Consider the following 14,548-nt stretch of genomic DNA (forward strand, 5'->3'; position numbering starts at 1 on the left):
GCTGTGGCTCAAGTGGTAGAGTGCTCGCCTTGAGCTGAAGAGCTAAGGGACAGTGCCCAGGCCCAGAGTTCAAGTCCCATCACTGACAAAAAAAAAAAAAAAAAAAAAAAAAAGATTCTCTCGGACTTTCCTGCCCAAGCTGGCTTTGAACCACGATCCTCAGATCTGAGCCTCCTGCGAAGCTAGGCTGACAGGTGTGAGCCACCGGCGCCCAGCTGTATTTTTTATTTTATTTTTGATGCTGGTGCTAGGCTTTCATCTAGCCTCTTCTGCTCAAGGCTGTTGGCCGTTTCCAGTTCTTATAGTTTTGTGTTTTGAGATGAGGTCTTGATAACTTTGCCTGAGCCAGATTCATACTCTCCATCCTCCTGTCTCCATCTCCTAAATTGGTAGGATTACAGGTATGATCTACCATGCCCAACCCATTTTTCCCACTTTGTTATCTACCTTCCTTGATTGGAAAATTCCACTTCATGAAAGCAGATATTTTTCTCTGAACCATCTTTCAGAAAAACACAACAAAAAACAATGACAAAAACAAACAAACAAACACTACACCAGGACTATCAGGCATCCACACCTTAGTAAGAATCCGAGCCATGTGCCAATACTGGGGCTTTGAGTTCTAGCTCAGCTTTTTTTTTTTTTTTTTTTTTGTCAGTGGTGGGGCTTGAACTCTGGGCCTGGGCGCTGTCCCTTAGCTCTTCAGCTCAAGGCAAGCACTCTACCACTTGAGCTACAGCGCCACTTCCGGTTTTCTGGTGGTTTTATTGGAGATAGGAGTCTCACGGTCTCTCCTGCCCGGGCTGGCTTTGAACCGCGATCCTCAGATCTCAGCCTCCTGAGTAGCTAGGATTACAGGCGTGAGCCACCAGCGCCCGGCTAGCTCAGCTTTTTTGCTCACAGCAGAGACTCTACTCCTTGTCCACTACTGGCTTTATCGCTAGTTAACTGGAGGTAAGAACCTCAAGGATCTGTCTGCGCGGACTGGCTCTGAACTTTGAACCTTGATCCTCAGATCTCAACCTCCTGAGTAGCAAAGATTAGGGTGTGCACCAGTAGTGCCAGGCCCTGCTTATCTTTAAAAGCAATGGGTGTATTAGAAATGACAGAATAATGGCATTTGTAGGGAAATGGATGGAGCTAGAAGGAATCATGTTGAGCGAGGTAAGCCAAGAGCAAAGAGACAAACGGTACATGGTCTCCCTGATAAGTGGATGCTAAATCCAAAATGTTAGGTGATATGACAAAATTAATAGGACTTAAGAAACAAAGAACTCCCACTCATCTGGTGGAACCACTACTAAATATCCCCATACTGCTGATCACATGTATGGTGTATAACATGTGAACACCGTTATATGTTATAGACTGTGATAGACAATTTGCTCCAGGAAAGTTAGAATGAACTTGTGACTTTAAATGAGCATCATTATTCCACAAGACTGTGAAATTTGGGAAATTATGTAATCACTTAATCACAATTAAAAAAAAAAAAAGAACCTTGGGGAAGGTAGGGAGGGAAGGTTGGGTGGGGGGAAAACAATGGAGGGGGTAACAATGTTCAAAAGGAAGTGTACTCATTACCTTGCTCACGTAACTGTAACCCTCTGTATAGTATCTTTACAATAAAAAATTAAAATAATAAAAGCAATGGGTGTGAATCCCTTGCCCACTTTCTCTCCCTAACCCTCAGAATCCAAACAGGGTACATTTAAAGTCTTTATTATTCTCAAATAGAAAATCAAGTTCTCTCCCCCAGACAGCTAGCTCATCCACTGGAAGGGAATTAAGAAAAGGAATCACTTTGCTAAAAAGAATTGGGTTCCCGCCACCTGCCCTTTTCCTCCTGGAGCACGGGGCAGCTCGGGATGGCCCAGCTGACGGGGCAGATGGTGGCGGCATCCTGAGGATTGTCAGTGCTTGTCAGAAGGGCTTCGAAGGCTCAGAGACGCCAGACGCCCGAGGGGTCCGCGGCGAGCGTTGGTGGCCAGCCGTTGCTGTGCCAGGAAGGACTGGGCATGCGCAGGTGCCCGCTCTTCCCCAGCTCGCTGCTGCAAGGCCATGCCCTGGAAGGAGGGGGAGCGATGGGCTGAGACCAGAAACGTGCGGAGGCCCCTCCCAGACGCCTACCATGGTAGAAAGGCACTCACCATGTTGTACCAGGCACTGATTAGCAGCTTTTCTTCCTGCTCCCTCTGACTTCGGCTCTTGTCAAAGCCCATCTGTCAGAGAAGCGGGAGTTAGGGCCCAGGCTGTGCTGCGGACAGGGCCAAGGGAAGGGAAGGCCACTGACCTCTAGGTGTCGGATGCGGACGTCTCGCTCTCGGAGCTGGGACCTCAGGGTGTGCAGTTCCGGAGGTGGCCCACCAGGTGGTCGTGGCTTGGGTTCCAGGGTCTGTATGACCTAGGGTTTGGAGAAAGCACAGTCAGGGTCACCACCTCAGCCATTTCCTGAGGGACTGAGAGTTGGATCTGAGGCCTTGCATTTATGAGAGAGAAGTGCTCTACCACTTGAACCACATATCCAGCCTTCCTTTTTTTCTTTTGTCAGTTGAAGGGCTTGAACTCTGGGCCTGGGCGCTCTCCCTCAGCTCTTCAGCTCAAGGTGAGCACTCTACCACTTGAGCCACAGCGCCACTTCCAGTTTTCTGGTGGTTCATTGGAGATCAGAGTCTCACAGACTTTCCTGCCCGGGCTGGATTTGAACTGTGATCCCCAGATCTCAGCCTCCTGAGTAGCTAGGATGACAGGCATGAGCCACCTGCACCCGACAATCTTTTTGTTGTTACTGTTGCTGTTAGCTAATATCTTGCTATGTATAACAGGCTAGCTTGGAACTGTCCATTCTTTGGCCTCAGTCTCCAGAGTACAGGGATTACAGGCATGTGCTATCATGCCCGGATGACTTGGGCCCTGTGTGTGTGCGCTGGGGATGGAATCTAGGAGGTCACACATGCCAGGCAGTCATTTTACTTTTGAGCCATACTCTCCACCACTAAACCATGCTCATCTCCAAACCACGCCCAGTATGTAGGCCACGCCCTTCAGAGATTCCTCCCCACCCCCCACCCGCCATCCTGCCAGCCAGTGGGAAGACAGTGGTTAAATCCTGTGTCCTCACCGCGCGGGCCTTGTCCACGTAGCGGCGGCACCGCTCCTCCATGGCTCTCAAGTCTGCATCCTTTTTCTGCAGGCTGTCCTGCAGCTCTTCAATCCGCCTTGCTGCTGGGGTGGGGACAGCAAGCCCCTGAGCTTCACATAGCCCTCTGAGCTTCCCGAACCCCAGTTACTGCGCAGTCCCGCTTACTGTTGCTGTCAGATGGTGGCTCCAGCTCCTCGATGTATTCTAGTTTCCGCTGTAATTCCAGATCGGCCTCGTGCAGTTTTTGCCTGTGGGCGGGGGAACACTCATTCATTCATTCATTCATGGTGGTTCTGGAGACTTGAACTTAGGACTCCATCCTAGGCTGTTTTCTTGGTCACAGCTGATGTTCTACCACTTGAGCCACACCTCTAGTCCCCAAGGACGACTGACACCCAGCTCCCAAGGATTATTCTTTTTTTTTTTTTTGGACAGTTGTGGGGCCTGAACTCTGGGCCTGGGCGCTGTCCCTCAGTTCCTCAGCTCAAGGCCAGTGCACTACCACTTAAGCCACAGCGCCACTTCCTGCTTTTTCTGCTTATGTGGAACTGAGGAATGGAACCCAGGGCCTCATACATGCGAGGCAAGCGCTCTACCACTGAGCCACCTTCCCAGCCTCCCCCTCCCCCCCCAGATTAATCTTAACAGATGCTGTGCACCAGGCATGGAGGCCACATCCACAATCTCAGCACTTGGAAGGTTGAAGCAGATAGGATGGAGAGTTCAAGGCCAGCCCGGGCTACAGAGTCAGACTCTGTCTCCACTAAAAATATAAATTTTAAGCGTGCTACTTACAGATGCTCCTCCAACTTCCTCTTCAACAGAGTGGGCTGGGGGAGGAAGAGAAACATCAGGGGGTGAGCAAGGAGGGGCTCCAGAGATCCGGACCCTCTGAAGGCAGAGGATAAGGCGCCTCCCGGGGCTGAGGGTACTCACAATGGCCTGCACCGGGCATCGGGCAGCAGGGGAGAGAAGGAGGAGGATTACAGGGGGTCAGGAGGGAGGGCCAGGCAGGGCGGGGATGGGCACTCACGTCCTCGATCTTGTCCCCCTGCTCCTGCAGGGCCTTCTGCAGGTCATCTACCTGGGCCCGCAGCTCAGACAGCTGCTGCTGGTTTAGCCTGCGGGGTGGGGGACGGCTCAGTGCCTGGGGGGGCCGCGGCGGGACCTCCCCCTGGCCCAGGCGGGCCGCCCTGGCTGGCTCACCGGTGCTGCGTCTCCAGCCCGTGGCGCGCGCGGTTGGCCTCCTCCAGGTGGCGCTGCAGCTCCTCCTGCCGCTCGCGGTCCGCCGTCTCCCGCTGGCACAGCCGCTTGTTCTCCAGCTGGAGCCGCAGGAGCGTCTCCCTGCCGACCCGACCCCCGGGGGTGCGCAGTGAGCAGGGCGCCCCGCATCCCGAGGCCAGCAGCGGGGCTGGCTGGTGATGCTAGGGGTTAGGGTGAAGCCTTGGATGGGGGGGGTCCCCAGCCAGACCTTGGAGTAGCACCACGGAGGACCTGCAAGGGTTTTGCCTGAGGGCGGGGCCTGAGCAGAGGGGGCGGGGCCTGGGCGGGGTGGAGAGAAGAAAGGGCGGGGCTGCAGGCATGGGTTTGAACCCCAACCTGCTGCAGTAATGGGAAGAATTAGGGTGGGGATGGTAATACTTCCAAAACTAATATACAAATTCAGTGCAATTCCTATTAAAATCCCAATGACATACATCACTGAAATACAGAAAACAGTCCAAAAATTCATATGGAACAACAAAAGACCTAGAATAGCCAAAACAATTCTAGGGGATAAAGACAATATGGGAGGGCTATCCATGCCGAACTTCAAACTCTACTACAGAGCTATAATAACAAAGACAGCATGGTACTGGCACAAAAACAGACCCGAAGACCAATGGAACAGAATAGAAGATCCAGAAATAAATCCACAGGCCTACAGCCAGCTGATATTCGACAAAGGAGCCAAAGACATACAATGGAAGAAACACAGCCTCTTCAACCACTGGTGCTGGGAAAACTGGGCAGCCACATGCAGAAAACTAAAAGTGGACCCCAGCCTATCACCATGCACCAACATCAACTCAAAATGGATTAAAGAGCCGGGCGCTGGTGGCTCACGCCTGTAATCCTAGCTACTCAGGAGGCTGAGATCTGAGGATCGCGGTTCAAAGCCAGCCTGGGCAGGAGAGACCGTGAGACTCCTATCTCCAATAAACCACCAGAAAACCGGAAGTGGCGCTGTAGCTCAAGTGGTAGAGCGCTCGCCTTGAGCTGAAGAGCTGAGGGACAGCGCTCAGGCCCAGAGTTCAAGCCCCACGACCGACAAAAAAAAAAAAAAAAAAAGGATTAAAGACCTTAACATTAAACCTGAATCTCTGAAACTACTTCAGGACAAAGTAAGAGAGACACTTGAACTAATAGGCACAGGAAGGAACTTCCTGAACAGAGTCCCAGGGTCACAACAAATTGGAGAGAGACTCGACAAATGGGACTACCTTAAAATAAAAAGCTTCTGCACAGCTAAATCTATCGCAACCAAGCTAGAAAGACAACCAACTAATTGGGAAAAAATATTTACCAGCAATATATCAGACAAGGGGTTAACATCCTGTATATACAGGGAACTCAAGAAACTAATCCCTCCAAACCTAACAAACCAATTACTAAATGGGCAAGGGAACTAAAGAGGGACTTCTCAAATGAAGAAATAAAAATGGCAAAGAAACACATGAGGAAATGTTCACCATCCCTGGTGGTGAAGGAAATGCAAATAAAGACAACCCTGAGATACCACCTTACCCCAGTCAGAATGGCCCACATCCACAAATCAGTCAACGACAAATGCTGGAGGGGATGTGGAGAAAGAGGAACCCTATTACACTGCTGGTGTACACTGCTGGGAATGTACACTTATACAACCACTTTGGAAAGCAGTCTGGAGGGTCCTCAGAAAGCTAAATATTGACCTCCCTTACGACCCAGTCATACCACTTCTAGGCATCTACCCTGAACAACAGGAACCAATATACAAGGACACGTGCACCTCCATGTTTATTGCAGCACTGTTCACAATAGCTAGGATATGGAAATAACCCAGATGCCCCACCACAGATGAATGGATCCAAAAATTGTGGTATCTCTACACAATGGAATATTATGCAGCCATTAGAAATGACAAAATAATGGCATTTGTAGGGAAATGGATGGAGCTAGAAGGAATCATGTTGAGCGAGGTAAGCCAAGAGCAAAGAGACAAACAGTACATGGTCTCCCTGATAAGTGGATGCTAAATCCAAAATGTTAGGTGATATGACAAAACTAACAGGACTTAAGAAACAAAGAACTCCCACTCATCTGGTGGAACCACTACTAAATATCCCCATACTGCTGATCACATGTATGGTGTATAACGTGTGTACACCGTTATATATTATAGACTGTGATAGACAATTTGCTCCAGGAAAGTTAGAATGAACTTGTGACTTTAAATGAGCATCATTATTCCACAAGACTGTGAAATTTGGGAAATTATGTAATCACTTAATCACAATCAAAAAAAAAAAAAGAACCTCGGGGAAGGTAGGGAGGGAAGAGATAGAGGGGGAAAACAATGGAGGGGGTAACAATGCTCAATAGGAAGTGTATTCATTACCTTACTCATGTAACTGTAACCCTCTGTATAGTATCTTTACAATAAAAAAGAAAAAAAAAGAAAAAGAATTAAGGTGAGAGAGTTAACCAGGCTAATGTACACGGGGGCTGAATCCTGGAAGGGGCTTAAATAAAGACTGGAGGAAGGGTAGGCCCTGGTGGTGCATGCTCACAATCCTAGCTTGACTCAAGAAGCTGAAGCCTGCCCAGGCAGGAAAGTTCTGTGAAGCTCTTGTCTCCAATGGACCAGGAAAAAGCCAGAAATGGAGCTTGAAGAGAAAAGCTAAGGAATTGCACCTATTCCCTGAGTTCAAGCCCCAATACCTACTACACACACACACACACACAATAGTAATAAAGTGGTTAGGACTAGAGCACGTGGAATGAAGCCAGGTGGGCTGGACCTACTTTGTGACCAGAAGATGGATGGTGGATTTGGAAATGAGCAGATTTAGGAATTGGTGAACCTAACTGCCACCCAGCTACCCCCTGAGGCCTACGCCATGGAACCAGGCTACTATTGGTAGGTGGCTACCTGACTGAGAACAAAAGGTAGGGGATGGATTGGGGAGGGGAGGCAGGAGGGGGGTCCCCAGCTGGGGTGGTGAGTCCAGAGTTCCGAGTGACTTCTATACCTGAGTTCCGCAGGCAGGATCTCAGCAGCCAAGTTTTCCAGGCCAGATGGTCTAGGGTCCAGTGAAGAATCTAGAGAATGTGAGAGAAGTCTTCAGGTCTGTATGCACCCCCAGACCCTGCACTTAGGGGCTCTCTTTGAAAGGATCATCAAGTTCGGCCCCAGGGGCAGGTCTCCATGTGCCTCCAGCTCACCAGCCTGAGTGAAGCCCCTGGGCTGCAGCTGGGCGCAGCGCAGCTCCTCATTGGCCTCCCGCAGCGAGTCCCTCTCCGCCAATAGCCGCTGCAGAAACAGGACGCCACAGATGCCACGGGAGGCCGGCCTGGCCTCCTAGCACGTGCAGGGAGCAGCCTGCGCCGTGGCACCCAGCCTCACCTCCTTCTCCTTGGTCACTGACTCATACTTCTCCTCCAGGTTTCGGCACTCAAACAACCATTTCTCAGCCTTCATGGCCTCCTCTTGCCGCTGGCCCTGCAGTTCCTGAACCTGAACGGGGGGGGGGGGGGGGGGGGGGGGGGGGAGGGGGGAAGGAGTGCAGGAACGGATGGGAAAGAAGGAAGAGTAGCCATTGAGTGGAGGGCAGCAGAGGGCGGGGCCGGCGGAAACTTCCGGGGGGCAAGACCTTTGGAGGGGGCTGGGAAGGTGGCTCAGTGGTAGAGTGCCTGCCTCGCATGCATGAGGCCCTGGGTTCGATTCCTCAGCACCACATAAGCAGAAAAAGCTGGAAGTGGCGCTGTGGCTCAAGTGGTAGAGCGCTCGCCTTGAGCCGAAGAGCTGGGGGACAGTGCCCAGGCCCAGAGTTCAAGCCGCATGACGGACAAAAAAAGAACTTTGGAGAGGAGAGTCCTACAATCCAGAACGGCAACTGGCCACAGAGGGCGAGGGCGGGCGCAGGGCATGGCGGTGACGTGAAGGCGGGACTTAACAGTGCGGGGCGGAGCCACGGGTAGAGACGTGCGTGGGGCGTGGCTTGGCTAGGGGCGTGGTTTGGCTAGGGGCGTGGCTTGGCTAGGGGCGGGGCCTCCCAGGAGCCCTTGCGCGCACCTGTCTCCGCTGAGCCTCGAGCTGGGCTCGCAGGGAGCCGGCCCGCCGCAGCTCGTCCTCCAGCTGTCGCGTGCGCTCCGCGTGGCCCGCGTTGCGTTCCTCCAGCTGCCGCACCTGCCGCCGCAGCTCCCTCAGCTCGCCCAGGCGGCGGCGGCAGCTGTTCAGCGTGGCCTCCAGCTGCCCGGCGCGCTCTGAGGACTGTCTGGGGAGGAGGGGTGGGGGGGTCAGCCGAGATGCAGGGACCGATCAGCCAGGGATGGTGCTGGGGGAGGTCATTACAGCAATGGTTAAGCTCTCCAGGGATCCACGGGTGGAAATGGGCGGGGCGGGGGGGGTGCTGCAGGATTGTGGGATTGCAAGGGGAGGACCCAGAGAGGGACTGAGGAGCTCCCGAGGACACCTTAAGGAGCGCTAGAGTTTTCTGGTGGTTGGTCGGTTGGTCGGTTGATGGATTGGAGACCAGGCTAGGTAAACCAGGAACAGGCAATTCTCCTGCTTCGCCAGGGTTAGAATTACAGGAGTGCACTACTACGCCCGCCTCAGCTGAAGGGTCTTTAGCAGGTGCACTGAGACACCTTCTAAAAGTTGCTGCAGGGTCATGAGGTGCTCCTCAGGGTTACAGAAGAATGTGGGGGTGAGGGGCCAGGGGTACCGTGCTAGAGAACAGCACACCCTGGGGTGCTGTCGGGTCCCATGGGTCCAGGAGGTTTCGTCCAAATCAGGTGACATGGTGAGGACTGAGGAGAGTGCCGAGGGCCCTGGACAGGTACTGCAATGTGTGGGACTACATGGGGGAGTCTGGGGGCATTGCAGGGCCCCCCTGGATATACGAGGGTTACAGAGGGTGCTCTGGAGCTATGAGTGCTGGAGCTATGAGGTGGGCACTCAGGGAACCCCCCTCCACACACACTCACCGAAGCTCGTCCATCTCATCCTTCAGGGCTTGGGCCTCCTGGGCCAGGCTGGTCAGCGCCTGGTTTCGCTGCTGCAGCTCCGCGACCTCCCGCTCCAGCTCAGCACAGCGCAGCCGCTCATCCTCCCGGCCGCTCTCCAGCCTGGAGGTGTCAGGGAAAGCACACAGAAGGACAATGCCAGCCAGGCACTGGCTACTCAGGAAGCTGACATCTGAGGATCCCAGTTCAACGCCAGCTTGGCTTTAGGATGACTCTCAGAAGAGACTCATCCCCGTTAACCACCAAAAGGCTGGAAGTGGTGCTGTGGATCATGTGGTGCAGCACCAGCCTTGAGCGGAAAAAGCTGAGGGACAGCGCCCAGGCCCTGAGTTCAAGGCCCAGTACAGGCTCCCCTCCCCAAATGGGGGGGAACACCCCTTTCCCCTAATCCCCTGCCCTGCCTACCCATGGCATGTCTCCAAGGAACCACACCTGAAGTTCTCCTCCTGCAGCTGCTCCAGCTGTGACTGCAAAAGCAGCAACTTCTTCGCAGTGAGGCCAGAGGCGCCCTCCGCTTCGGCGCGCCCCACGCGCTCCCGCAGCGCCGCGTTCTCCTGCGCCAGGCTCTGCTTCTCCTCCGACAGGAGCACCAGCTGTGGGCAGGACAGGTGGGTGAGCTGGGTGGCTGACGCAGGCTCTGCGCGCAGCCCTGCCCCCAGCAGCCAGGGTTGAACTCCCTAGCTTGGCCCACCTGCCGCTCCAGATCCAGACAGTGGTGCCGAAGCTCATCCCCCTCCTCCGCCTCCTCACTGAGAAAGTAGTACCTGCGGGACTGGGGAGAAGGCAATGGGGTTCAGGGAGAGAAAATCGGGGACCCAGGAGAACTGGGGAGGTAGGAATGCTATGGACAGAAAAGAGGGGACTAAGGAACTCCCCAGGATCTCAGAGAGGCTTTGAGGACTAGGAGAAGGATGATTTAGAACGCTGGGGGTGTGGTAAGAGACCAGGGCCTAGGTTTATGCTAAAGCCAAGAATGAGGGGTGGAGCCTAATGGAAGAGGCGGGGCTACCAGAAAGCAGAGCAGTGCTGAGATTGGTGCAGTGAGGGGACGTGCCCGCAAGGCGGGACCACCCAGAAAACCCACGCCCTTCCACCTGAGAAGGTCCTGACAAACAGCAGAAGGGTGGGAAACCTTTAACAGGGACCCCACACTCTTACCTGAGTATCAAAGTTGCCATATGATTCTGGCGACAGGGAGTCGGGGGTGTCTTTGGTCATGAGCTGCGGGGGGAGGGGGCGCACTGTGAATCTCTCCACCATCCCATCCCCCTGGCCAATTTATTCATTTATTTTTTGGTGGGGATACTGGGATTTGAACTCAGAGCCTGAGAGCTATCCTTGAGTTGTTGGGGTTTTTTTTGTGTTTTTTTTTTGTTTTTTTTTGTCAGTTGTGGGGCCTGAACTCTGGGCCTGGGCGCTGTCCCTCAGCAATTCAGCTCAAGGCGAGCACTCTACCACTTGAGCCACAGCGCCACTTCCAGCCTTTTCTGCTTATGTGGTGCTGAGGAATCGAACCCAGGGCCTCATGCATGCAAGGGCAAGTGCTCTACCACTGAGCCACCTTCCCAGCCCTATGTCCTTGAGCTTTTTCAATCCAGGCTGGTGCTCTACCCACTTGAGCTCCACTTCCACTTTTTGGTGGTTAATTGGAAATAAGAATCTCAAGGAGGGGCTGGGAAGGTGGCTCAGTGGTAGAGCGCTTGCCTTGCATGCATGATGCCCTGGGTTTGATTCCTCAGCACCACATAAGCAGAAAAAAGTGGGCAGTGGCCTTGTGGCTCAAGTGGTATAACACTTGCCTTGAGCTGAAGAGCGGAGGGACGGCACCCAGGCCCAGAGTCCAGGCCCCATGAAGACAATAAATAAATAAAAGTCTCCTTTAAAAAAAAAAAAAAAGAATCTCAAGGAGCCAGGCATCAGTGGCTCACACCTGTAACCCTAGCTACTCAGGAGATGGAGGTATGAGAAGCAGGGTTCAAAGCCAGCCAAGAGCAGGAAAGTCATGAGACTCTTATCTCCAATCAGAAAAAGCTGGAAGTGGCCCTATGGCTTAAGTGGTAGAGTGCTAGCTTGAACACAGAGAGGCTCAGGAACAGTGCCCAGGACCAGCAAAAAAAAAAAAAAAAAAAGTCTCAAGAATGCTCCTGTCCAGGCTGGCTTTGAACTCAAATTTCAGTCTCCTGATTATAGACCTGAGCCACCAGCACTTGGCGGTAAGGCCAGTTCTGCCAGAAAACCCTAATCCTGAGATTGTTCTTCCAGCCTCTGACTCAGATGGAGGTCAGGACTTTTGGGCCTGCAGGGAGGTGACTTAGAGTTGACCGGAAAATAGGACAGAGAGATCTGGCCAGCTGACTTCCAAGTACAGCCCAGACCTTAACCAGGACAGGGTTTGTGCCCAGTTGCCTTTGGCACAGAAACATGCCCTCCCCAGATGTTCCATGATGGCCACACAGGTGGCCCCACCCACCTCCTGGATGGCTTCCATCACTACGTGCTGAACAGATTCCTCCAGCGTCATGATTCTCTGGATATGCTCTGGGGATCAAAGGGGTGGGGGAGGTGATTGTGACTGAAGGCCCCAGCCATCTTCTGGGGACCCTCATCACTCTCCCTCTATCCCTCTTCATACCCTGCTTTTTCTCACAGCTGATAGCACAGCCCAGCACCAATTGAAGCAGCTTGCCCAGCTCGGCAGGATCTGAGAACTCCCCGATGAGGCTCACATCTGGAAAATGCTGTTCTGAAACGGGATGTCCCAGAACCTGCAGACCAGGGGGAGACAGGTGTCAGGTTCATGGACCCTCCTTCTTATCCCAACCCAACCCTGGGATACCCTGGAGGACTGCTCACATCCTGGGAATACTCCACCAAGCTCCGTAAGATCTTCTCCAACTTGCTGACCTGGGGAAGGTCAAAAGGCTACACATACAGCTGTCCAGAGGCCCTCCAGGACCCAAATTCTCTGCCCTCAATTCTTTTTATCTCATTTCTTCTTCTCTGTTCATCTTATCCCGCCTGGCCCATTTCTCTGTGTGCACACGCATGTGTTGATACTGGGGCTTGAACTCAGAGCCTGGGCATTTTCCCTGAGCTTTTGGACTCCAGGTTAGAGCTAGACCACTGGAATCAGAGCTCCACGTCTAGCTTTTTGTTGGTTCAGTGTAGATCTACAGAGTCTCATGGACTTTCCTCCCCAGGTTGGCTTTGAGCTACAATCAAGCCTCAGAGCTCAGTCTCCTGGGCACCTAGGATTATAGGCATGAGCCACCAGTACCTGGGCAAACTTATGTTTTATCTCTTTTTGAGTGTTCAGTTTCTAGGTTCAACAGATAGATGAAAGAACAAACTTTGATGACTCCTCAGACATCTGCTGCTGTAATACTGAGAGCTGGTCCAGGGCTTCCAGTGCTCTACTACTTGAGCTATGCCCCTATCTCTTCTTTCAGTTTATTTGGGTTTGAAATCAGGGCCTCACCTTGCTAGACAGGTGCTCTACCACATGACTCACAGCCCTATTTCTTCTTGTTGTTTTGAGACAAGATCTTCATTCTTGTGTCCAGGCTCAAACTGGAGAGCCTCCTCCTGCCTCTGCCTCCCAAGTAGCTGAGATTACAAGTATATGCCACCATATGCAACTGATCACTAGATATGTGTCCCTTTTCCGGGCCAAGTCTGTGTGTCCATCACCATCATCTAGTTAGCTCTTCCCTAATCTCTCTCCACCACCCTGCCCTTAGTCATAAGTCCACCTGTCACCTTCAGCCTCCAGTTGGGACCTGGGTCCTGGCAGATGCCTTGGAGCCATGCTTCGTTGAACCAGGAGGGGTCTCTGGAGGGTGAGAAGGTGGGATGAGTTGTCTGGGGGACCCTTTTGGGACCCCCCCCCACACACACACCCTGAGCCTCACTCACATCTGGTTGAGCACATAGGCTACAGCAAGGCCGTTGCTTAGGTCCTGGGGGCTGGCACAGGGGGGCGGAACTTGAAATGTCTGTAACTGAGTAAGGGAAAGGAATGGAATAACTGGGAAATCTGGGGACCCGGGACCACCATGCTTCTCCCAGGGCAGGGCAGGCGCTGGCCCGCCAGCCCTGCGGGAGGAGCGGCTGCGGCGCACCTGGGTCTGGAGGGGGCGTGGCCTCACCTCACCTCTGCCCCACAAACCCAGCGCGCCCAAATCGGGGCGGGGCCACGGGTCACCTGGGCCCTTCAGGCACCACGTGACCAGGCCGACACACCTGTGTCCTCCCCCCACCCAGCCCTACGGTGAGCCAGCCACAGAGGGGCGGGGCCTCACCTGCTCGGTCCACGCACACCTGCCACGTGACGGGGGCAGATACTAAGGGCACAGTCCAACCGCCCAGCAGGCCAGACGTCTCCCTTCCTCCTTCCAGCCCCAGGAAGGAGGGAACGGACCGAGGGCCGGGAGGGGGGGCGGGGGGATCCAGGGCGAGAGGAACGGGTGCACACCTGTCCCCAGCCCCGCCCCCTCCCGACCTACCCAGGTGAGCAGAGACGCGCATAGCTCGGCCTTGTCCACGCTCATGGCTCCGGATCCGATTCGACCCCGGGCCACGGAACCCCAAGCGCCGCAGCTGCTCCGGGTCCGCCACCAGCGAGCGCCCGCTGCCCCGACCTCCCGCTCAGCCTAGAGCGCCGCCCCGCCCCGCCCCCGGGCCACAGGCTCCGCCCACAACACGTGATCGCTCCCCCCTGCCAGCTCTTGTCTCCAGATCCGCCATGTTCCATCCGGGCACAGGTCAAGGCACCCACGTCGCCGCTAGGGGTCAGCCTGGCCCCAGCCGTGCGCACGGAGAGGGTGACCACGCCCCCCGACTCCCAGCCCCGCGGCTCATGGGGGGGGGGGGTAGGGGAGCCTGGGCCCCACCCTGCGTTACACGCACTTTCCCGTCCTGTTCTGCAGCTGGGAGAACTTCTGTCTAACCTTATGATGGGAGCCTTCCTCGGTGCGGGGAGGCGCGAACTGTCCTCCGGACGTGGGGGGGGGGCGGGGGGGGAATCCGAAGGTGGGGGGGGGGCGGGGGGGGAATCCGAAGGTGAGGGGGGGTCACGATGGTAGAAGTGGCTCGGGGAGTCCTGCCAGTCCTGCCCCGGGGTACGGGGGGTCC

General features: G+C 54.3%; 1 protein-coding gene across 2 annotated transcripts; it reads right to left on the reverse strand.

Annotated features, from left to right (window-relative positions):
- Nucleotides 1-1,487: 1,487 nt before the first annotated feature.
- On the reverse strand, nucleotides 1,488-14,050 carry LOC138808782 (protein Hook homolog 2). 2 transcript variants are annotated; one of them, XM_069994977.1, is made up of 22 exons: nucleotides 13,921-14,050; nucleotides 13,331-13,416; nucleotides 13,175-13,247; nucleotides 12,269-12,319; nucleotides 12,048-12,180; nucleotides 11,886-11,953; nucleotides 10,574-10,636; nucleotides 10,107-10,187; nucleotides 9,848-10,008; nucleotides 9,377-9,517; nucleotides 8,463-8,664; nucleotides 7,794-7,904; nucleotides 7,613-7,700; nucleotides 7,420-7,489; nucleotides 4,352-4,489; nucleotides 4,179-4,266; nucleotides 3,941-3,975; nucleotides 3,311-3,393; nucleotides 3,125-3,225; nucleotides 2,297-2,407; nucleotides 2,154-2,225; nucleotides 1,488-2,069 (listed from the first exon to the last, which is right to left on the reverse strand). In XM_069994977.1, the coding sequence occupies exons 1-22, from the start codon at nucleotides 13,963-13,965 to the stop codon at nucleotides 1,917-1,919; spliced, it is 2,154 nt and encodes a 717-aa protein (XP_069851078.1). In that variant the 5' UTR covers nucleotides 13,966-14,050; the 3' UTR covers nucleotides 1,488-1,916. The 2 variants fall into 2 exon arrangements, with proteins under 2 accessions (XP_069851078.1, XP_069851077.1); XM_069994976.1 differs by having other exon boundaries at nucleotides 1,489-2,069; nucleotides 3,125-3,228.
- Between the last annotated feature and the right edge of the window lie 498 nt (nucleotides 14,051-14,548).

This window comes from Dipodomys merriami, unplaced genomic scaffold, assembly GCF_024711535.1.
Source record: "Dipodomys merriami isolate MVZ:Mamm:240054 unplaced genomic scaffold, mDipMer1.0.p SCAF_477, whole genome shotgun sequence".
Lineage (NCBI taxonomy): Eukaryota > Metazoa > Chordata > Mammalia > Rodentia > Heteromyidae > Dipodomys > Dipodomys merriami.